This window comes from Peromyscus eremicus, chromosome 7 (assembly GCF_949786415.1).
Source record: "Peromyscus eremicus chromosome 7, PerEre_H2_v1, whole genome shotgun sequence".
Lineage (NCBI taxonomy): Eukaryota > Metazoa > Chordata > Mammalia > Rodentia > Cricetidae > Peromyscus > Peromyscus eremicus.
Window position 1 is genome coordinate 47,719,134 of NC_081422.1, and position 24,750 is coordinate 47,743,883.

The 24,750-nt window shown below is 39.8% G+C and overlaps 1 protein-coding gene across 1 annotated transcript in view; it reads right to left on the bottom strand.

Annotated features, from left to right (window-relative positions):
* Ddx10 (DEAD-box helicase 10) overlaps positions 1-24,396 on the bottom strand; it is a 171,263-nt gene extending 146,867 nt beyond the window's left edge. Inside the window, exons 1-7 of the mRNA XM_059267888.1 lie at positions 24,112-24,396; positions 17,561-17,621; positions 15,471-15,601; positions 13,740-13,898; positions 12,654-12,774; positions 11,182-11,371; positions 1,500-1,626 (exon numbers count right to left, since the gene is read on the bottom strand). Coding sequence (XP_059123871.1) covers positions 1,500-1,626; positions 11,182-11,371; positions 12,654-12,774; positions 13,740-13,898; positions 15,471-15,601; positions 17,561-17,621; positions 24,112-24,297 — 975 coding nt within the window. The 5' untranslated portion in view covers positions 24,298-24,396. The remainder of the gene's footprint in view (positions 1-1,499; positions 1,627-11,181; positions 11,372-12,653; positions 12,775-13,739; positions 13,899-15,470; positions 15,602-17,560; positions 17,622-24,111) is intronic.
* Between the last annotated feature and the right edge of the window lie 354 nt (positions 24,397-24,750).

Consider the following 24,750-nt stretch of genomic DNA (forward strand, 5'->3'; position numbering starts at 1 on the left):
AATAATACACTGCTTGAGACATGGCAAAATGCCCAGGGTGGTTGAAGATTTTTTGTTTTGGTCTAGTGTCCTTGAAGCAACCAAAGCAACCAGCTTGAGCACAGACTGTCATATGCCTCTAGATTCTCAAAAACTGGGTCATGGGGTTAATGAGTAAGAATGATAACTCTGTTTATTAATGATATCAAAACCTGAGGGAAAATGATTGGAAATGATAACTCTGTTCTGTCATAGTTTATTAGTGATGACTAAAAGATGAGCAAAAGGAAGTGAAATACATGTCCAAAACCAAAAATGATATGATCTATGTTTTGGAACATCATGAATGTATCCCTGCTAACTAAATTCTGTATAAATAAAGAAACACTCTAGCTGCTAGTCAGTCAGGCTGCAAGATTCTCCCAACCACCATGGCTTGGCTCACTTCCTTCTTCCGCTGACTCCTTACTCCCTCTGCAGGACCCATCCACTGCCGGGGATGGCTCCCAGAAGCTTCAGTAGACAACAGAAACAGACCTCTTCTCTTCCCACAAGTTAGAGAGAAACTCACCTACATATTTAGCATGCTAAGCTACTGCATTGGCCATAAACCTAGAGTTTATTATATGTCATCATCAGGAATCTTAAATATATAGAGAAAGTAGTATATAAATCAACCATGCGCTCTTCTCCTTAAGGGAGAACAAATATACTTCTCTGAATCCCTTACTCCTAGTACAAGGCTGATTTTCATCAATTATTTATTAACTAAATAAGGACATAGACAAAATATTGCAGAAGGTTTGTTTTTTTTTTTTTTAAGGACAACTGATCCTAAAAGGATCTTAAAAAGGACTGTCAGGTATAACAATTCAAATTTGCCTTAAAAAGCGCCAACTATTTATCCAGAGGCAGGGTAAGGTATGTAGGGTAAGCATTCCAAAAAGAGATGACCATGAACAAAGATTTGAGACACAGATAAAAAGGAATATTCAGTTCCATATTCTTGGAGGGAAAAAGAACTGCCACATTATAAAAGCCTCATCTTAGTCTAGCTAAGTTCCTTCTACCAATACTTTTGATGGAGACTACTGTGTTCCTAGAATCATTAACTTCTAAAACAGTACTGAATAGAAGACAGCAAAATGTCTGCCTTCAATGGGCTTGAAGTCTCATTCATGATTTCTTTTCCAACAAAAACACAGGATTAAGCCAGGCAGTAGTGGCACATTCCTTTAATCCCAGCACCTGGAAGGCAGAGGCGGGCAGGTCTCTGAGTTCGAGAACAGCTTGGTCTACAGAGCGAGTTCCAGGACAGGCTCCAAAGCTATACAGAGAAAACCTGTCTTGGGGAGAGAAAAAAACAACAACAACAACACAGGATCATCAATTTTTACAGAGCTCTGTCTCCTAGCATTGCATAGCACACAGAGTAATGATTTGTCTAACTGAAATATGACAGCTCAAGGACAGTGATCCAACACAAACACATTCAAAAGGAAAAATTAAGGAGTCAATACCTCTTTGCAACTGGAGAAGAACACAATACTCTTCTTCTTTAGGTGGCTTCTCAAAAAGGAAAACAGCACACTGATTTTTTGGTGCAGCTCACAAACTATATAGTTCTGTTCCAATGTAGCAGGGGTGCTTGTAAAATCAAGAAAAACAAATTATTTTAACAATGTCATATTGCTGCTTTGAAATCAACACTAAAAAAAGGAAATTTACCAGTGGTCCATTCTCCCAATTTCTACCACACAAATACTTTTTTCTCTATTGTCCCTATAAAAGAAACTCACCATGGCTAAATACATCCAAAATCTTCTAGAGGTTGTATGAAAATATATACACACAGCAGTATAAGATCAAGAGTCAACCACAAAAAGAAGGTAAAGACCATCGTCTGTGAGAAACACCACAGGAAAACTTTGCTGGGCTGATGGCTAATGTCTACATCTTTTATTGGGTTAGGGATTAGAGAAATATAAACATTCATCTAAGCAATTCAGACTTAATACCTGCATATTTCATGGTAAACTTGACAAAAAGAGAATATATCAATATTGAACTCACATTAGTCATCATGTATGCTGAAGCACTTACAGGCATCCAACATTAAAATAGGTTAATACACAAAAGTATGAAGAAATGGCTAGTAAACGGATTATCGTTGGTACAGAGTAAGTACATATATAGCAGGTATAAAGAATGTACTGTAGACATGAAAGTAGGAGGGAGCCTTATTAAGAAGCAGAGGTTCCTTCCCTCCTCTCCTCCTCCCTTCCCTTCCCCTCTCCTCCCCTCTCTCCTCCTTCCCCCCTCGGTCCGCCGGAGCCTGCTGGGGCAAGCGGTTGGTGAAAAAAAAAAATTTAAAAAAAAAAAAAAAGAAGCAGAGGTTCAATGGGGGAAGAAGGAAGTAAGAGAGAGTAATGGAAATGTAATGACTATATATTATATGCATATATGTATGTATATGTGTGAAATTATGAATAAACAAAATTTTTAAGGAATGTACTGTAAATATCTCAATTTGTTACATGTTTAAAAATTCATAATAATGGGTTGGAGAGATGGCTCAGCGGTTAAGAGCACTGGCTGCTCTTCCAAAGGTCCTGAGTTCAATTCCCAGCAACCACATGGTGGCTCACAACCATCTGTAATGAGATCTGGCGCCCTCTTCTGGCCTGAAGGGATACATGCAGGCAGAACACTGTATACATAATAAATAAATAAATAAATCTTTTTTAAAAAAAAAGAAAATTCATAATAATGTCTGAAAAGTATATATAGAGTTTCTATTGGAAAAACTCTTATAATTTTATTCCAAATTAATGTGGGGTATAAAAAGATATATGGCATTATTTAAAACCAAAAAAATTAAAAAAGAAATCAACCCAAATGTCCATTACTAAGGAATTTGTTGAATGAACTATTAGATACCCACACCACAAGGTATTTTGCAACTATAAAAAGAATGTGATATATATTCATGTGTCACTGTGGAGTGACCTCTGGAATCTATCATTAAGTAAAGAAGCAAGTAACAGAATAGGAGAGTTTGGTACTGTGAGACTGGTGATAAACACTACAGATGCATATGCTTGCATTATCAAGTGTAGCCACATTGTTTTAAGGAAAAGGGGCAGATAATCCAAAAACTAAAAGTCAAATGCTTTCAGATACCAAAAGAAATAATAAAATAGAAATTACTGAAATTTAAATTTTCTAACTCATGATAAACTCTTACGTTGAGAGAAGGAAAAGAAAAGCCAAAGTATGTAAGAAAATATCTGCAAACTAAACATTCAAAAAAGAACTGTTCTCAGCCGGGTAGTGGTAGTGGTGACTCACACCTTTAATCCCAGCACTCGGGAGGCAGAGCCAGGCAGATCTCTGTGAGTTCGAGGCCAACCTGATCTACAGAGCGAGTTCCAGGACAGGTTCCAAAAAAGCTACAAAGAGAAACCCTGTCTCGAAAAAAACAAAAAAGAAAAAAGAAAAAAAGAAGAAGAACTGTTCTTCATGAAACACAAAGAAAGCTTATAAAAACACAAATCTCCAATTTAGGAGAAAAAATAAATGAAGCTCTCAACAGTCACCTGCCCAAAGGCAATGCTCAGATCACAAATGAACATAAAAGATGTTGTGCAACAAATAAAGCATGTAAGATGCCCCTCGGTTACTGCTTATGAGGAAAATTCAAATTTAAAACAAGATATTGCTATATACTTAAGAGCCTCTAATACCAGATTTTGAGAAATGATACAACACTTTTGAAGACAGTTTTCTTCCCAAACCATTCTTGTCACCGAGTTCAGCAATCATACTCTTTGGCATTTACCCAAAAGAACTGAAAATTCAGTCCACACAAAAAACCTGCACCCAGATGTTTAACAATTTTATTCCCAACCACCACAACTTAGAAGCAATCAAGATGCTCTGTAACAAGTGAATGGATAAAATGTGTTATACTGAGATAATAAAGCAATGTCGGCAGTAAAAAGTTGTCAGGACTGGGGTTTAGCTCAGTGGAAGAACACCTGCAGGGCACACACAAGGCCCTGGGTTTAATCCTCAGCAATACAAATTCTAAAACCTTCAGACAATGAAGAACCAAAACATCCCCATTTCAAGCAAGCCTCTCACCCCAGCTTGAAATAGGCCTAAGTTTCGAAATTCTCAGAGCTGCTGACATAGGTCCCAGGAACTCAAAAGTACAAAGTCAAAATGCTTAACAGACTATCTGGTATCAACTGATTAACCACAGAATGCCCCAATGCTGGAGATGGTCAAAAGTACAAAGTCAGGATGTTTGAAGGACTCTCTGGTAGCAATTGATTAACCACAGAATGCCCCAATGCTGGAGACAGTCTATAAAGTTTGACAAACAACCAGTCAAAACTGTAAAGTAAGATAACACAGAAATTTTGGAAAGCCCCTAAAACATGAGTCAATCAGAACTATACCTGTATTAGCACCCTTAACTGATGTAACCTTGTGATTTTTGCCTTTAAAAACCAAGCTTGCAGGGGGGCTGGCACCTCCTCTAGCCTCAGCTGCATGGGGTGCTCGACTAGGTCCCTGCTGCGCTGCTTGAATTGCTCCAATAATCCTTGCTTTTGCATTTTGGTGAGTTTGTGTCTCTGGTGGTCTCTTTGGGTGTCTCACGCCCAGGGCACAACAGACACCACTGATGAAGTCCAAACGGTCTACTGAACAATATGTTTCCTAAAGCTATCTTGTCAAAGAAAAAATAACCGTGCTTACTTAGGACTAAAATGATAAATATTTTACAAGAGATACCTCAGGATTTGAGGATGGCTCAAGGACTCTAAGATTCACATTCACAGTACATGAATAAGAGCTTGAGTTCAAATCCCCAGGACCCACATAACCAGAAGAGCATCTATAACCCTAGTACTCCTACCACAAGAGGAAAAGCAGAGACAGAGAGTCCCCAGAAGACTGCAGGTCAAATAGCCTGGTATATGCACTGAAAAATAACAAAAGGACTTTGTTTCAAACAAGGTACAACCAAGACTGTCCTCTGACCTCCACAAGCACACCATGGCAACCATGCACCTACGCACACACACATACACAAAGGTGTGCACATGCATATATACAGATAAAGAGGGGAAAATACTTAAGAGCCATAATGAGCTGTAACTATGAATATTTATTAGCATTCTATTGAGAGCACCAAGGCCCTTGTACCCACAGATCATCAGGGAAACCAGGAATGTTAATCATGCAGGATTGTCTCTTCAAAGGAGTAAATGAATACTTGTTTTCTACCCATAAGACTGGGAATGGATGTTGTTAATGACCTGGTGATCTTTGCTATCTGTAGAGTCAGACCTCACCCAAATCCCCCAGAGTGTTTATCTAGACTCAAACCCACCAGACCTTTAACTTTAGCTTTGTTTCTCAGTCAATAGAACCCAATAGGACCCACCCTTAGGGGAGATGTCACTGTACCTGACCTCTGCACTATCTCAGTCAGAGACTACACCAGATCCTAGGCCCCTAAGCTACAGAGCCCAGCTCCATAGTCACGTGTACTGTGAGTTTCAATGTAATTATGCCTCCCTGTGCTCTAGGGATTGTGTTACACCAAGAAGTTTTCCCCAAATTGTACCATGTTTAAATATGCTCACAATAAACCGCCTGGTGTCAGGTTCTCTAGGAATCCATCAGCACCAACTAAGTTGGGCTGAATAAACTTTTCCTTCTTGCCTCTTGCAGTTCATTTCCCTGCCATCTGTGGCACTTGCAGGGATGGGACGGACACACGATTTAAACAATATTCCTAACAAATATACATAACATTTCATTTAAAAAAAAATCTTGATCCTTTAAATCTTATTGTGAATTCCACTCTCTGAGCAATGTAACCTAGAAAGCACAGATATATACAACCAGTCTACTAACAGTAAGCTATGACTCTCCCTTGGGAAGCCCAGATCCCTGTCTGAGTATTCCTTAGGATTACACTGGGCACCTCGCTATTAACCCATGTGCTTAGGAACTACATTAAAAGTACTTTTTAAAAACCCTGTGTCACAGTGACTTATCCAGAAACTCCTTCCAGTGATCCCCAAATGGAGGTTCCTAATAGGTAAGAGTACTATTTTGACTGATGTCAGTGACAGTGAGGAGTTCTGTCTCTGTCCCTGTCACCCATGCCAAGTTATACCTCAGAAAATCCCATGTGACCTCGTTTAATAAATCCTGTAGCAAATCTTCGAAGACAACAACTTCAAAAATCACCAAAATCCTATATAAAGACACTGAAGTGCTACACTCCTTTGAGAAGCCCACAAACATACTTCAATGTCTTATCTTTCTCGGGTGCCTCTTTCTCCTAACCTCATACTGAAGATCTTTATTATAATCTCTTTTAATAAACTATTTCATAATATCTAGTACTGAAATTATTTTCTACATAAAAGTCAAGAATTCTGGGTTTGCCTAAGTGGACATCTCTAATAAAGCTCAGATCACTATCAATAACACTGTGGAGCAGTGATCCAGGTCTACCTCTGCTGACAACTTGCCCAATGCATTTAGCCCTAGGATGGAATCCCATGGCAGAAATCTTACCTCATGGGCAGCCAAAAAGCAAAAGGAAAGGGAAGAGACACGAGGTTTCCACATATCCTTCAACATCAAGCCCTTAATGACTTCCAACTACACTGCACCCTAAAGGTTTCCAAAACCTCCCAATAATACTACTGGCGAGGGATCAAGCCTTCAATATATGAACCTCTCTCTGTAAAACATTCCATATCTAAACAACAGTCCTAACATAAACTATATACTTGGAGTAATAAGATTACAAGAGGGCATCTACATCAATGTAGCAAAGGTCCAACTTTATTAGGAATGTTGGTACTAGAAGAGACTAAGTGGCAGAAAGAGGCATATAGAAATTCTCAGTACCTTCCTCTCAAACTTACTGTGATTCTGTAACTGCCCTAAAAGATCCCTTTAAACAGATAGGGATGTAGCTCAGCAAGCATAGTGCTTATCTAGCATAGCTGAGGTCTTAAATTCCATATCCAGTGCCAAACACAACCCTATATGGTGGAACAGGCATGTACTCACAACATTCAAGAGGCAGAGCCTCTTTGAGATCAGTCTGAGATACATAAGACCCTGGCTCAAAACAAACAAAAGTATTTAAAATTAAAGCAAATAGGCCGTAACCACAAAGGAATGTGTTAACAGAGCAAAATAAAAAGAAATAAGTTGATATTCAACAACACAGAAATTATTTCGAAGTACTTTGTTACAATGCCTAACAAAAAAAGAATGCAAAGGAACCTAAGACTTTTCTAAGTAATCAGTATTGCTAGTGTTGGTAATAGCGTATTGTAATAGACTATTGTGGATTTGATGACTAATGAAGTATAGTCTGTAGAAATGAAGGTATTTGGTACAAAGAACATACTTTTTTAGAAAACAAAGCTGAGTAAAAAGCCCGCCATCTTAACCTTGATTTCTAGGTAAGAAGCAATGCACTTACTCTTAAAAAGTTTATCTTCTGAAAAACCTCTACACACAAAACCCATCCTACCAGCACTTAGATTCTGATATTTAAATTACATATCCTGCTAAAAGGATTTTATGAGAACCAGAAAAATGTAAGATGAACCTAGAACACCGTAAAGCAATGAGTCCAAGGACCAAGGGTAGACATGTCACACCGACTCAGGAAACAGCCTGAACATCATATTCTAAGACAAGCACAAGACAACTCCAGAGAAAATATTAAATAAAATAATTTGTTGCATGAAAAATGTAAAAATGGTTTAAATCTATATACTAAAAATCATTAATTTATCAGCGGCATCATTAATCATCAAATCTGAGTCTTAATACAAAAGAAAAAAAACTGGTCACAGTATCAAGTAAGCTACCAACTCAACCTAAAAGCTGATAAAGAGAATAAAGCACATACTCATTAGTCTAACTTTCCTCTAAGAACCGTTCCCTAGCCTAACATAGTTTACAGGACAGCTGATGGACATAAAATATTCCAGCCAAGAAATAATACAGACAGAATCACATAATGTTACAAACCCTAATGAAATAATGGAGCAAGGCAGTAATCATCAGTTGCCAAAATTATAAAGTTATAGGTATTGGTTCCTACCATAAAGTAGCTGACTGCATGAGTTTAACCTTTTGACCCAGAACTCTAGCTAGATTTAATACAAAACAAAAACTTTTTTAAAAAGACTGAAGGTACCTGAAAAGCAACCAAGGCAGTCAAGATTTGATCTACTAAAGGAAAAAACAAGTATGAGGCAGGCAACATATGAACTTCCTTTTCCACCCAAATCATCTACTTTCAAGACAAGGGACATACAAAGTCCCAAGATCAACATTTTAGCCCCAAGATCTCCAAAGAAGAAAAACTATACCTAAACTTTTCAATTTACCCTAAAGGGGTAAGCCAGTTCCTAAACTGAGTGTACACAGGAAAAATGTGTGATACTGACAAGCAAAAAGCTTCTGTAGGAAGCTATAGAAATGAGCAAAGATAATGGCAGTCTCACATTATAGCTTAAGAGCATGTCACCAAGGGCCGACAGTATAGCTCAGTACTATACCAACTGCCTACCATGCACAAGGTGGTAGGGTGACATAGTAAAAGGATAGCAAAGGATTAACTAGTAAAACAGTAAAAAAGAAAAGTTTGAATGACCCAAATAACTAGTACCAAGGTAGATATTAAGGTCAAAATTTAGTAAAGATGATACATTTTTAAGGATTAATGTCTAATATTAATATAAAATACAATACTACAATACTAACTCTGTATGTACACAATAGCTCAACAACATTATCTAAAATTTGAAATCTTTCCTACTTCTCTACATAATTTAACCTATAGTCACTGAAAAACATGACTAATTTGCTATGGCACAACAACAGCTATTTCCCTGAAAACCATTATAAGCATCATTTATCCATATATAGTAATATAAAGAAAACACCAGTGTACTTTTTATAAATACATTCTGATGTTCATCTTTAAGAAAACCTACACTTAATTCTTGGGTCTTTCACACAATTTGAGAAGATCATCTACATACAATGGTTTTTACAGTTTAGGTCTCGGTCTGGGTTTGCAACTAAAGACTGAATCCTAGAGTCTCATGAATGTTAGGGACAAACTCTATCACTGATTTATATGCTGTGCCTCTTTTAACTTTTTATTTCAAGGCAGAGATTCACTAAGTGGCTAAGGTAGGACTTCAATTTGTGATCCTCCTGCCTCAGCCTCCCAAATAACTGGACTTACAGAGCTGCACCAGAAGTCCAGGCACGACAGTCTTGTTTATCTTTCTTAAACTGTTAACACAGTAATGCTCTTAAAGAAGAAAAGTCTGTAAGAACACTACACAAAAGTCCCAGCAGCACCTGCTTTCATTTAGTGCTTCAGAATCGTGGATCAGAATCCTACAGTCCTTATTGTAAAGGCACAATGGAGTAAGTTACATATCGATACATCTGCCTTAAGTCACAGCTTTACAAACGGCAAAACTATGTTTCAAAACTCATTTGTTATATGAAATGAAAGTATCTGCATTCAAATCTTTCTAAAATCTTATGATCTATAGATAACCAATTCTGTTATCAATAACGAGATGTAATTCAAACTAACCTAGATAGTGTCTACATCAAGTTTATCCTAACAAAAATATTAAGATACCTCAACGTAACTCAAAAAAAAAGTCCCCTCAAGAGTAAGTCAAGGAAAAACTATTCCTCTAGTACTTCTTAGTATCCCATTCCCATGTCCATATAGCCAAAGCCACCAGAACTCATATTCTCCAAAGTGTATCCATCAAAATCACCAGAAATCAATGGAGTCCAGGTTTTTCTTTCTTTTTTTAGTGGGTGGGGTTGTTCGAGACAGGGTTTCTCTGTATAGTCTTGGCTGTCCTGGAACTTGCTCTGTTGAGTAGGCTGGCCTCGAGATCTGCCTGCCTCTGCCTCCCAAGTGCTAGGATTCCAAGTGCTAGGATTAAAGGCATCAGGCACCCCACCCAGCTCAGGTTTTTCTTTAACCTTAGACATCTGGTCTACAAAGTCAAAGTGGGTTAAATACCTATAGTATATATTTATATTTAAGAACTATATTTTAAATTTTCAATCAAAATTAGAATTCTTTTTCCAAACCTTTCTTTAGACTGACATTTCTTCATCAAAAAAAGAAATGAAACTTTTAAGATGAAACAAGAGCAAATTTGAATACAAATTGATATCCTTATAACATCTAACTTATTGTCAGTGTAAAATGCAATCTTCAGAAGTCAACTATGTCCATAGTCTATGATGACTCATATCAGGTATTAAATACTATTTAAAACACAATTCCAACTATTTTTATCCCACAAACATATACATTCTTGACTGTCACATAAACATATACACTACAGTCTACATTTATTAAGTCTAAGATAAAAATAACAGTAGCTATAATAATTCCAAACAGAAAACCATTTTGGTAACTATTAGTACATTTGATATGTTCCATAATGCATTACTACTGCTTAACAGTGTGACTTTGTACTCAATTATAATAGATTTAGCACACTGTATCCATCTCACTACTTTAGAGTCACAATGTCAATAGAAACATTAAAGATTCTGAGAAATTTTGTCAAGAGCAGTGTGTGACTTTAACTCAGTGTTTGCTATTATCATCTAAAAATTGATGTTTTCTCTCTCATTTATGGTGGGAATAGTTAGTAAATGGTAAAAGATCTGTTAATATCATATCAAAAATGTTTGTTCTCCAGACCACATTTTCAGAAATGCTACATTAAAATATTCTCATACTTAAACGTACTCAGAATTTGACTAATCTTAACAGACATGAATAGTATATCCTGTGTAACTAATGACAAAAAGCATATTCCATACAAAATAAAAATTTAGAATATCAATTCTTGAACTAAAAAGATGGTTCAGGAAGATGCCAGGCGGTGGTGGCGCACGCCTTTAATCCCAGCACTCGGGAGGCAGAGCCAGGCGGATCTCTGTGAGTTCAAGGCCAGCCTGGTCTCCAAAGCGAGTTCCAGGAAAGGCGCAAAGCTACACAGAGAAACCCTGTCTTGAAAAACCAAAAAAAAAAAAAAAAAAAAAAAAAAAAAGATGGTTCAGGAAGAAAAGAGTTCCTACCTGTATTTTGCTTTTTCATGAACCCAAACATATTCAGGGTCTTTCAAACTTAAGCGTGCAAGGTCCTTTACAGATTTGGTCTGTGTGGCTGAGAAAAGTAAAGTCTGGCGTTTCTTGGGAAGATTTTCAATAATAGCATTCATGGTGTCAGCAAAGCCCATGTCCAAGATCCTATCTGCTTCATCAAGAACTGAAAAAACAAAGACACAAGTTGCCCTATAATATTTAAAGAATACATTATGCTAAATGCAATTAGTACACTGCATGGAATTCTAAAGCAGAAAAAGGCCTTAACTAAGCTAATTGCCTATCATGTACAAGGCCCTGGGTTCAAATTCCAGAATCTCAATTCAAAACAAAACAATAATAATATAGTAGAAAACTGATAAAATCTAAACAAAGAAACCTAGTGTTAAAATTTACCCAGTACATTGTTAATCTTACTATTGACAAAGGTATCAATCATAGTTATGTGCAAGTTTAAAACAAGAGGCAACTGGGTAAAGGGCAATACAGAAATCCTACCACTGTAATTTTTCTGTAAGTACAGAAACATTCCAAATGAAAAGCTATTAAAATACCAGTAAGTAGCATCTCTATGCAAAAAAGTTCATTAAAACATGATCATTTGATTTTTTAAGTTACCAAAAGTAGGTATTACTTAAAAGGGGAAAAAAAAAAAAAGAGGAGGCTGGGGAGATGGCTTAGTGTACAAGCACTTGCCACGCAAGCATAAAGACTAGAGCAAAGTCTCAGCACTTAAGAAATACAGGATCCCCATGCAAGCTGGTCAGATGCACTTGCCAAGCTGGTGCACTCTGAATTCACCAGAAGACCCTGCCTCGGTAAATAAAGCAGAAAAAAATAGAGGAAGACACCTGACATCAACCTCTGGACTCCATACACACCCACCCAGATTGAACACACATGCACACACGTGCCAGAAAGAAAAAAGGAAAAAACTGTCAGTGACCAATACTCAAGTACCTAGTTAAATACATAGAGTCCATACATCTTTCTCTTTCAATTAAAAAAAAAAAAAAGAAAACGACCAACCTTGTACTGTCTTGGTTTAAGAACTCAAATGTCAAAATAAAAGCACAAATTATGCCGGGCAGTGGCACACGCCTTTAATCCCAGCACTCAAGAGGCAGAGGCAGGCGGATCTCTGTGAGTCGAGGCCAGCCTGAGGCAGGCGGATCTCTGTGAGTCGAGGCCAGCCTGGTCTACAGAGTGAGTTCCAGGACAGGCACCAAAACTAAACAGAGAAATCCTGTCTTGAAAAGCAAAAAAAAGTACAAATTATTTCTCAGATTGTTTTCATCATGTTATCTAATATGACAGTTCCACTATTAAATCTCAGAAGAGCTTTCTTGGTAATGATCTGGCTTTTTTAGTTTTGGTTTTGGGGGGTTTAGAAGGGTTTTTTTTTGGGGGGGGGGTTGTTTTTTATCAGAAATCCTAAGACCCACCTAACATCTGAAGATTGGTGGCATGAAAACATATTGTTTCATCCATGTGTTGAAGAAGTCGACCTGGTGTGCAAACGAGTATATTTATGTTGTTGATCCTCTCAGCTTCATGTTTCAAATCCTGCAAACAGTTGTTTCTTTAATTACACACAGACGTCTCGCAGCAGCCTGTGCACCACTGTAAAAGCCACTTGCACATGCAATTTTGTCAGAGCAGTTTAGATATTTAGAAACAAATACCAATTCTTCCTTCCAGTTTTGTAACACACCCACATTTCCACATTAAATCAAAGTCCTCAGTAAAGACCTAAGAGCTCTTCTCAACCCCTTATTCATATCCAGGATTCTGAGGCTAAGAAAAACTAACAAATGACTGAGCCAAGATTTGATTTCCTATTAAGTCAGTAAAACTGTCTTAAGAACTGGAACTACTTGCACTCTTTAAGTCAGGACTAGAAGCACTGAACAGGCTCTCCCATACAGCCTCCTACATCTTATGGATGGGGGACTAAGTAAGCAATATAGTTTACAATTTGAGACAAGAACCATCAGATACTACTAAATGTTAAAGACAAGTTACAGGTAAGGCTTGTGATGCTACATCTTTCTTGCTTATATACATTTGCATAAAAATTCAAGAACTACTTATCTTCACAGTCCAGAAGTGATCATAGCAGACACAACCATCTCAGATGTACTAAAAAGTCAACAAAAGTTGACCAGGCTTTACCATGATCTAAATAAATATTCCTCAAAGCAATCTATCTTCCTTTCATGTGGTATTGACACAGCAGGTTTTTAATTGTTCAGCCTCTTAGACACTGTGTCTAAAGTACTGTGTCCACATACTGCAATGTTCTCTTTCCCAAAGCACACACAAATAGGTTTGCTCTAGCTAACCTGTACATCTGTCACCTCATCGACTCAGATGCTGACAAGAACAGACTTTCTGGACCTACACTCTCAAAGACAGTGATCACACTGAGGCCCCACCTAGACAGCCAATCCATTTAGATGACTCCTCCATCTCCTTTCTCTCTGCCATCTGCATAGCCCTATTGAAGGAAGGGATAGATAGGGACAAACCTTTCCACCAATGATGAGACCAGCTGAAAAGTCATGATTTTTTCCTACTTTGCGTAGAACCTCAAATGTCTGATAGGCCAGTTCTCGAGTAGGTGAAATTATCAGAACCCCCAGGCCATCTGCTGAAGTCCACTGCAGGCGGTATAAGGCTTCCAACACCTTGAAGACAAAAGCAAATTTGTATTCAACAAACTCTTAGAAAAATCTCAACCTTTTCCTCCAAATCAAAGACACCATCAAACAAAAGGCACTCCTCTCACAAGTTTTACCCAATCCAAGAAAACCTCTTGGGGATGTTTTCTTCCAACTAACAGAAACATCCGACCCTAGTTCAGAGAGGAAAGAGAAGCCCTAAGACAACTTATCTGATGTCAGAACCAAACAATCAGAAGACCAGCTTATTGGAGAGGGTATGTGTAGTCCACAGACCACTGAAACAGGTACAAGAAAATTATTTTCTAAACAGAAACCACATTATAATCTGTACAGCTCCTATAGTTTTACAGTAACTGAATTCCTACATGTAAAAAGAGAATGCTATAATAATCATCATCATCATCATCATCATCATCATCATCAGCTAGGATTTAAGAGAAAACTAGTTTTGAGGTATTTGAAACAAATCATGACTTTCTTCCTCCCAGGGCCAGTTGTTTTTATAGGAACCAAATTAGGAATCCAACTAAGCAAATGAGATGTAAGTGAATTCCTAAGCAGTTCTACTACCTTACTACTATAAAGGATAGCTACCAATGTTCCAGGAAATTATCAACAAACCCCCAAATCCAGCTGAAGTGAGCTATTGCAGAATACTATCTTCCAAGCTGAACAGCTGGTATCTTAATCAGAACAGCTGTAACTACCACCAAATGAGCCCAGAAATTGAGCTTGTTGATGTTTCTCATAGCAGAGAATGGAAGGTCACTGAACCCTCACGTGAGATTCTGTTCACTCCCTCCTGTGCCTCCCAGTCATTTTAATGTCATCTTCCCTAACTGTATATGGCCTCAGTGTCTCAAGAGGTGCGAGAGTATACTAGTGTAGTGGGCCAACTGAGGGGAGCTCTCAGTGCAGCTATGGGGATGTCATAACGCATGCTGGGATGAAAACTTTCCAATGATGCAGTTGCTTTGAAGTTATCTATCCTCTTGAAGTAACCCCTCACTCATGTTCTATAAGCAAGCCAATAAACTCACTGGCTCCCAAAGGTGGACTGCAGTGGGACCATACTTTGTTTCTTTGTTGGTATCTGCAAGGCAGGAGTAGATTTTTGCTTACATCTCCCTGAGGAAAGAATTCTCACAACATGAATATATTCAGCCTTATCCTAAACAAGTGGCAAATATAAATACCATTGGCAGGCAACAGCTTTCTCCACCAGGTATCTTGAGAATTATATCAAATGAAAAAAGCCAAGCACAAAGACAGGGTAGGACCATTCTACACTGCCACGATAGACTATCCACCTCCTTCAGAATGCAATAGCTTATAAAATCACACTGACACATTCACAGCAACAAGTTACTTACTGAGTGCCTTCCATTAGCAAGGCACTGCGGTGGAGCTGAAGAGTGTGAGAGCAGGAAAAGAACAAGATAGGTGTGGCTCCTATGTGGCCAGAAACTCCAACATTAAAGAACTGTTTACATAATAACTATTTGCTTGCCTTGTGGGTATAGAATGTAATAAAATTATATAATAGAGGCTGTGATCCAAACTAAATGTACTTACTGGAATGAGAAAAGCCAAAGTCTTGCCAGATCCAGTTTTGGCAGCTCCAAGCACATCTTTACCTTGCAAAGCCAACCCTATGGTCTGCTTCTGTATCTCTGTTACCAAGCGGTACTGGGCTTCTTGCAAACCTGGCAGTGTAGAAAGGAGAAGGATACTTAAGAAAATTCCGAAAGGATGATGCTATGGGCTGGATTGTATACCCCCATCACAAACAGACGGCTGGAAGGTCTTCTACTCTACCCTGATGGAATCAGGAAAAGCACAGCTCACTTAATTCTGAAGTCCTGGAGGCTCACAGGCTAGACTTCCAAATCTACCATCACTGAGGCCTATATCCTGAAAACTAAAAGCTTATGGCTCCAAGCTTTCAACACTGCAGGAAATGGGCCAGTGAGACAGCTCATCAGGTAAAGTGCTTCCTGTGCAAGCCTGATGACCTGAGTCCGACTCCCAGGACCAAAGTGAGAGGAGAAGACTGCCTTCACATGGGCACTGTGGCACTCACACCACCACCCAACACACACACTCCAGGAAGAATAGTAAATTAGCTGCCTTGTTTGTTTTAAGCTGGAGACTAATTGTTCTAGTGTTCAAGACAGAGGCTTATTTGAGGACTTAAGACAATATGCAGAATGGTGACAACGTGGATGAACCTAGAATTATATGTATTAAATGAAACAAGCCAGGCACAGAAAGATAGATCCCAGACAATCTCCTATTTATAGATCCTAAAAACAAAAAGCATGCTTGTTACCAGAAACTGGGGAGGTGGGGAGATAGAAAGCTATTACTCAAAGAACACAAAGTTACACAGGTGAGGATAAGTTCAAGAGATACATTGTGGGCTGGGGATAGCTCAGTCAGCAGAGTGTTTGGATGACGCCCAGGGTTTGGTCCCTGGGTGTATGTCTATAAAACAGATCACAGGGACAGAAAGATCAGAAGTTCAAGGTCATCCTCAGCTACAAAGCAATAGTAGTAATGGGGCCAATCTGGGATATATGAAACATATCTCAAAAACAAAAACCAGATATACTGTACATCACAGTATCACAATAACTATAGTCAATTATATACTTTTTAAGCTTGAAAATTGCTGAGAGTCTATTTCAGTGTCCTTATGCAGTAAAAATAAGTGCACTAATGAGCTTGGTTTATATACATAGTTCAAGTCATACTTACTGTTGCATACCATAAACATACACAATTTTCATCAAAAAAGAAAAAAAGATGACTCCAAAAGACAGGTCATCTGCAAGTCATGGTGACAAGCCTATCACAGACAGTCTCTTAAAGCCCTGGAACTATTCCTGCCAGCATCTTATCCCTGGACTTCCAGGCATCAATTCTAAGAAAATGTCTGCTACTTAAGGCTGTTATTTTGTTACAGCTACCCTAAAAAACCTAATGCAAAGGTAACATATGTTTGTTTGTTCTTCTGTGGAACTAATAGAATCATCGAGTTTCAGTCTGATCCTTTCTAACTAATCTTCTTCAACCAATCCAGAAAGAACAGGAAATAAAAATGGTTAAAATTCAGTATTTTAGAGGTGGGGTTGATGGTACATGCCGGGCAGGAACAGTGCAGAGTTTGAGGACAGTCTGGACTATAGAGGGAGTTCAAGGCTTTCCTGGACTACAAAACAAAACTGTTTCAAAAAAGCAGACCTTGTATTTATGGTATTTCATGACTTCTCTTAAAGAAAAGGCACAGGGCTAGAGCGACGGCTCAATCAGTAAAGTGCTGACCTCACAAGCATGAGGACCTGAGTTCAATCCCCAAGACCTACAAAAAATGCCACATACGGTGTATGCTCTTCAACCTAGACCGGGAGGTAAAAACAGGGAGACTCCTGGGGCTTGATGGCCAGGCAATCTAGTCTAATGAAGGAGTTCCAGTCAATGAGCAACCCTGCCTTAACAGAGATAAACGGTTTCGTGAAGATAATACCCAAGGCTGTCATCTGGCCTCCACACACAGCACATATGTACAGGCATACACATGAACATACATATGCACTTTTTAAAAAATTGAGAAGACATGAATAAATCTAACAATTTATCCTAAAATGACCATATATACCTACCTTTCAATGTTTTTTTGGACAAAGGGAAATCTGAAAATCTTGTAATTTCATTTACATTTATCTGGAAAAAAAAGATTGTAAAAAAGAAATAATGTCAGATAAGAATTGCTAGATGATTCATTAGTTCATAATACACCCCTCCCCCTTTACCCTACATTGTGCTGCTTAGCTCATCGTTCATATAGCAGAATTAGAGGCAAACCACCGCTTCTAAATAAAAGCTACTCATTCAAATAACATCAAGTCCTATAGTGGAACAAATTGGCAGATACTCTTATAAACAGGACATAAGATGTGTTTCTCCTTCCTTATACTTGTAGCACCAGTAACTAATGAGTGCTTTCACAGGATGTAGAATACCCAAAGGAGGAAGGAATAATGTTTAACACTGACTGTCAGCATGAAAGAATACAGAATCACTAGGAAACAAACTTTTAGACATGTCTATGATGCAGTTTCTAGATTGGGTTAATGGAGGTGGGAAGACCCAACCCAAACGTAGGCAGTACCAGCATTCATCTGTCTCCTAACCGTGGACAAAACATGACCAGCCATCTCACACCCCTGCTGCCACCTCCTCCCTGCCAAGAGAGACTGAATCCCCTCAAACTCTAAGCCAAAATAAACCCTACCCTCCTTAAGATGCTTCTTGTCAGGTATTTTTGGCTCACAACAATGAGATAAGTAACTAATACAGAAAAATGGTACCAAGAACTGGGACTGTTGCTATGATAAGCCTGATGGTGTGATTTATACACCTTCAGCACTTGTCTGAAAGAGGAATGTAAAAGAGTATGAAACTTCAAGCTAGAGAACTCTTGGAGTGTGCAAGCATACCTGAATAAGATATTCAGGTGACAGTTCAAAAGACCAGAATGCCAGGAGAAATGCAGACAGTGGAGGCCAAGTTCATGAGATTCATTCAGAGGGACAAAAAGACTGTCCAGACCTATACTAGAAACCATTCATGTCATACTCTGCCCAAGAATCTGACTGCATTCTGTCTGTGTCCTGAGAACATGAATGAAGATAAACTCAAAAGTAATGGCTTAATTTGTTTTGCAAGGGGATCTCAAGCCAGGGTAGCAGTAAACCTGTCAGTGTCATGGTTACAGCTTACTGCTCTCAACCAGGTCTACAGTGAAAACATGTAACAAATGAAGCAGACAGACAGGGAAAATGTACCATTTGGCAAGGAAAGAGGAAATTTAAAATTTCAGGAAATATGATTGCTGAGAAAGCAACTGTAAACTGTTAGATTGGCACCATTAGGGGAACCCTATGTTCTGCTGGAAAAGGTGTCTCAGAACAGGACTCTACCTAATGAAGTCTCCATCTAAAGGAAATGCAAATTCATTTGAAAGAAAAGGACCTAAAGTGAGAATGCCACTGAAGAAGCTCCCCGCTCTAAAGCCAACCACCTAGGAAGTGCTTTCTGGGGTGGACACAAAGAAGCTGACCCAAGTGTACTCCAAAGTGGCCAGGCTATATCTCAAGCTGACAGGAGAACTTGCAGTTTGGCAATGCCATCCACATGTCCTAGTTTTATAGGCGCAGGCAGGAAAGATGCAAGAACAGGGGATCATGGAGGTTTATGCTAAGGTTCCAAAAGCCACTAGGCCAGGCAAATGTGTAGCAGGGTCAGAGTCTCAGCAAGAAGGCCCTGAGAAGCCATTATGTGAATGTGTGATGGCGAACACTAAGATGCTGGACCATAGGGCGTCCACTGATGAAAGTTCAGTCACAGAATGGAGGCAACCCAAGAGAGAGGGCATGTGTGTTGCAGGTGATAAAGCTACAGAGGTGGAGTCATCCAAGCCCAGATGATTCCTTCACTAGTCTCCAGTGTCAGACCTGGAATTTCAAGATTTGTTATTTGTCCTGCTAGGTTTCAGTATTGCTTTCATCAAATCATTCATTCCTTCCTTTTGGAATGAGAATGTTTACTTTGTGCTATTATGTATTAGAACTATATAACTTGTTTTTATTTTATAGGAGCTCACAATTAAGAGCTTGGCTTGGCCTCAGAAGAGACTGGACTTTTTAAACAATGTTGGGACTAGTTTATTTAAAAAAAAAAAAAACACACTATGGGGACTTTTAGAGATGAAACACATGCATTTTACATTATGAGATGGTCTTGAGACAATGGTGGACAAGGGGCAGAAGGTCACATCTTTAAAGTGATATGTTTAGACATCAAGTTGCAAGAGGTAGACTGTGACAGTTGACACAATCAACTAGATGACATCTAAAATCACATAGGATACAAACTTCTTGACATAACTGTCCAGAATTTCTAGTCTGAGCTAACTGGGGTGCAAAGACCTAAATGTGGACAGCACCATTCCACGGGCTGGAATTCCAGACTAAATAAAAAGGAGAAATTTAGATGAATACCAACATTCAATTTCCTCTGCTTCCTCACTCTAGACACAACATGACCAGTGGCCTCATGTTCCTGCCATCAGGTCTTTCCTGCCATGGCAGACTGTATCTCCTCATTACAGTCGAAAGAAACCCTTCCTTCCTTAAGCTGCTTCTTGTCAGGTATTTTTGGACATAACAAAGAGAAAAGTAACTAATACAGAAGAGGCAGGCAGCCAGCTCTGCAAGCTCCACCAGACAAAGCACAGGCAAGCAGTGCTTTCAAAGTATAAAGAAAGTGCAGTATATCTTCCTCAAGTCTGCTAGCCTCCTAGGAAAATTCAACTGGGAAAAATGAAAGTTTTAACATCACACTGCCAACCATTCCAGTACAGAGCTATGTACATGTTATTATAAGGAAGAAATAGGAAGTCTTGATTTAGCTAATGCCTACTAGTCAAATCCAATTTGCTACCTGACTTTGATAACAGATTTGGTGAAAAACAGCTACAGCCAGTCATGTATACATTATCTACACAGTTGTGACAGGTTATAGACCCCACAAAGCCTGATATTAAATATGTAGCACTTTGTCAACCTGTCAACCCCTACTCAGAAGATTATATTCAAGAGAATTCTTGAAACCTACAATAGGACATGATCTTAATGAACAAAGTAACACTCCTCCCTCTGTCCTTTTCTTAGAAAAAAGAGACAATGACTAGTATTCCACCACTCAGTCTCCTCAGTGTCAAATTCCCTCTAAATTCTGTGTCCTTCATAATATAATAGTGAGCAAATACTTTTAAGGATTTCAACATTGGTTGGTGCAAGAGAGCAGAATAGAATAGATTATCATTTAATCACCCTCTTATACTTTTTACCTTGACCCCCCCACCCCCATCTGATAACACCTGTTTCTCACAAATATTAATGCATGGAATAAAAAGGATAAAAACACCACAGAATGTTCCATTTACTTCAATCAAAAGAAAAAGCAATCTGCCTCCAACCACCAGGTCAAATTCTGATTTAAAACCATTTGCAGAATGCTGCACTTCTCTATAGCATGGCTGATTATAACAGTCTGAGTGACTCGGGAAGAGTGAAAACAGCTGCTGAACTAAAACAAACAGCTCCATATTCTCATAAGCCTCACTCCCCATTTCTGCAACACTCTATCACATGTGCACACACACACTCCACCTCCTCTACTCACATCACCAACCTTCATGGCACACCCTTCCCCTTTCCTTCACATACATATACCCTAACTCCCCCATTATTCAGTGGGAGCTGTTTGAGCTGTGCCCTGAAGCACCGCCCCAGAGAGGCAGCTGTAACTGTTGCACCTGCCTATGACCTTGAGATACATGCCCCTGTGGTGTGGCCACTGGGGGACCCTTAAGACCTGGGACACACTTAGGCGCTCTCTCTTCGCTATCTCGTGGTTTTGGATGCTGGAATGGACCAAGGCAGACAGAGCTTGCTAGAGAACAGCATTGGACCGTGCCTCACCCTTCCAAGATCCTGTGACAAACTCCTTGATTCTGTCTTGTGAGTTAACTCCCAAATAAATTCCTTTGCTCATTAAATAGACTCCGTGGATTGCTAGAAATATAATCCCATATATAATCCCAATACTCCAGATCCCATGCACATATCCTCCTTCCATAAGTTTCACTCACACCCTAATCCTCCACACACATATATTCTACTGCCCACACAAATGCATATTTTCCCAAAATACCCCATCACACACAGCACGCACGCGCACACACACACCCCACACACCCTTCCCAAATATATGCATAGCTCTCCTACCATCCCAAGGCACTCTCCCCTACCCCCCAATGAGGCCTCCTTTCCCACACACTCACTCTATTCTCAATCACCCCCACACTTTACCCACCCACACACACCCCTATTTCACACCTTTACACACACACACACACACACACACACACACACACATCCTTACCACAAACAAACCTTCCCACACACATACCCTTCTCCCCACATACACACACTACTACATACATCCTGCTCATAGGTACCCATACCCCTTCCTGCCCACACACCCATAACACTGCCCCACATGTTTCACATCCTCACCATTACACACACACACACTCCCAGTATACAAATCCTCCCACTCACAAACTGTACTAGAACCCAGCCAGGCCAAAGATCAGCAACCTCAAGAGGGAAGAGGAAAGGAAGTGATTCACCCTTAGACGCTATCAAAGGTAGCATGGGTAACCTGGCTGACACCCTGATTTTTTGGCCAATGAAAGTGATATCACACTCTGGACTCCAGGGGTATGAAAATATAAGCTTTTAAACCAGAAGTTTATGGCACTGTGCTACAGTGACAACAGAAACTAATTATAAAGTTTATAAGATTATAAACTTAGGAAGGAAGGCTGAGGTAGAGGAGAGAAGATAATGACTGCTAGTCTTAATGGTATCCTGTAACCCAAGTGTGTAGATTCCGCACAGGCAGAAATAAGGATGTGAACTCTGAAAAGCTCTGGGTACAGCAAAATAAGGAATCACAGATCCACAGGTATAAACCAAGCAAAGGCTAAGGCTACATTCCCTAAGCAATTCTAGCCACAGTCCAAAACGAAATCCAAAGGCAATTTGTTTTTTTGGTTGGTTGGTTGGTTGGTTGTAGGTTTTTGAGACAGGGTTTCTCTGCATAGCCTTGACTGTATTGGAACTTGCTCTGTAGACCAGGCTGACCTCAAACTCTGAGATCTGACTGCCTCTGTCTCCTGAGTGCTGGGATTAAAGGTGTGTGCCACTACCACCACATCACAGATACACCCTGTCCCCAAAGTAATTTGCTTTTAATGGCTTCTTCTTTAACTGATTATTTCTATATGACAGGTATTGTAAATAATGCTTTCTACATATTATTTTACTAATTCGTCACAACTTATAAGGTAGGTGCTATTGCTAAACCTTTTAAAGAGAGAAACTAGTGTAAAACATAACCAAAGTCACACAGCTGGTGAACAAAATCATAATCATATTATATGAACTCAACACCCAAACTAACTCTTAAATGCTACCAACTCTCAACAGTTTATCTTCTGTTGATGTTGTTGTTTAAGCTACAAGATAACAAGTAATGACTTTAATTTCAAGATGAGTGCACCTATGAAGTCCCTACACTAGAAAGGGGACATTCACAGAGAGTCTAAGTGAGGTAGATGAATGCTGAAAAATACCGGTTTTATGGGGAAGGAGAGGAAGTAACATTCCTAAGGAGCTGAAGCCTAGGGCAGGAAGAGATGTCAGCTTGTCAAAGCGTTAACTATGAGACTACTCAGTTTCTCTATACTGATTTGAGAAACACGGAGTAAGGAAATAAGACGGAACAGAATTATGCTAAAGGATGAAGGCAAATGCCAAACTTAAAAGGCCAAAGCTTTGGAAACAGACACAGGTCTAGGTTCCAACTCCATACTACTAGATGTGAGAAATTAGGACAAGGTCTTATCCTCTCCAAACTCTACTGTTCTCATCAATAAAATGGAATATTGAGATCCATACCTAAGATAGAGGCAAAGAATACACGTAAAACACATGGAGAGTACTTTTAAAGGTAGATATTATTTTTATTATTTTAAGCATTTCCCAAGAAGAACAGCATTCTTTTATATCATTCCACATTTCATTATCTTATTTATTTTGTTTTTGAAACAGAGTTTCATGTATCCCTGGCTGACCTCGAACTTGCTATAAAGCTGTGGAAGACTTTGTACTTCTGATCCCCGTGCCTCCGCCTCCCTAGTGCTCAGAAAGTGTCCCATTTATGTGGAGCTGGAGATGGAACCCAGGGCTTCCTGAATGCTGGGCAAGCACTCAACTGAACTATACATCCTTGGCGCCCCCTCCATTCGCTATGTTTTTTCCTCAGCTGTCACTACCGCCCTATTCTGTAATCCCTGCTGCACTAAGTGTCCCTCCCCGGGGTATTACCGCATTTCTATCACTTTTCCCAGAACTGTGGCAAGCAGAGGAGCCAGACCTGGGTAGTGACACCCAACAGACTACCTGTGAGGCCTCCCTGGCCGGGTCCGCCCCTTTCCCGCACCACCATTCCCCGATGTCCACCACCGCGGCGACACGGCCCCGCGGCGCCCACCCGCGCTCCCCAAAGCCCGCCTCACCTTCTCGTAGTTCTGCACCAGGCGGCTGATCCCCTCGCGCTCGACCTGCCATTCCGGCTTCTTCAGCTGCTTCCTCCGCTCCTTCTTTTGGTTCTGCCTGTGGCTGTGTTTTTTCTTCCAGCGATTGAAGCTCCGCACCGGGTCGGGGCGGGTTCCCTGACCCAGAGAATCAACCGTTTTACCCATGGTGGCGGCGACCAGGTCCCAAGTCGCCCCCTGACGCTAGACACCTCTCGCCTTAGGTACCGTACGGAAAGACGCAAAACCAGCGTGTGGAGAGCGCTCAGGAGCGCATGCGCAAGGCCGGGAGCCCGCCCCCAAACTTTTAAAGGATGGGCACACGCTAATGACGACAGTCAATGCGCGGGCTATGATTGGTAATTTGGCTTCCGCAGGGCGGAGCAACCTCGAGGCACGGGGAGAAGCATGCTCCGGGGAACTGGGAGTGCTCCGCTGCTTCTGGAGCGTGCTGGGGCGGGGTGGGGACTTCTTGGAACTGCGCATGTGCGCTGCTTATTGCTACCATGGTGATGTCATACTACTCCAAATTAAAACACTGTTATCCATTTGTTCTGGGTTCAGATGTACCCAGCATTTAAGAGCGCTCTTCTACACGTTTATAGAATATGTGGTTTGTAA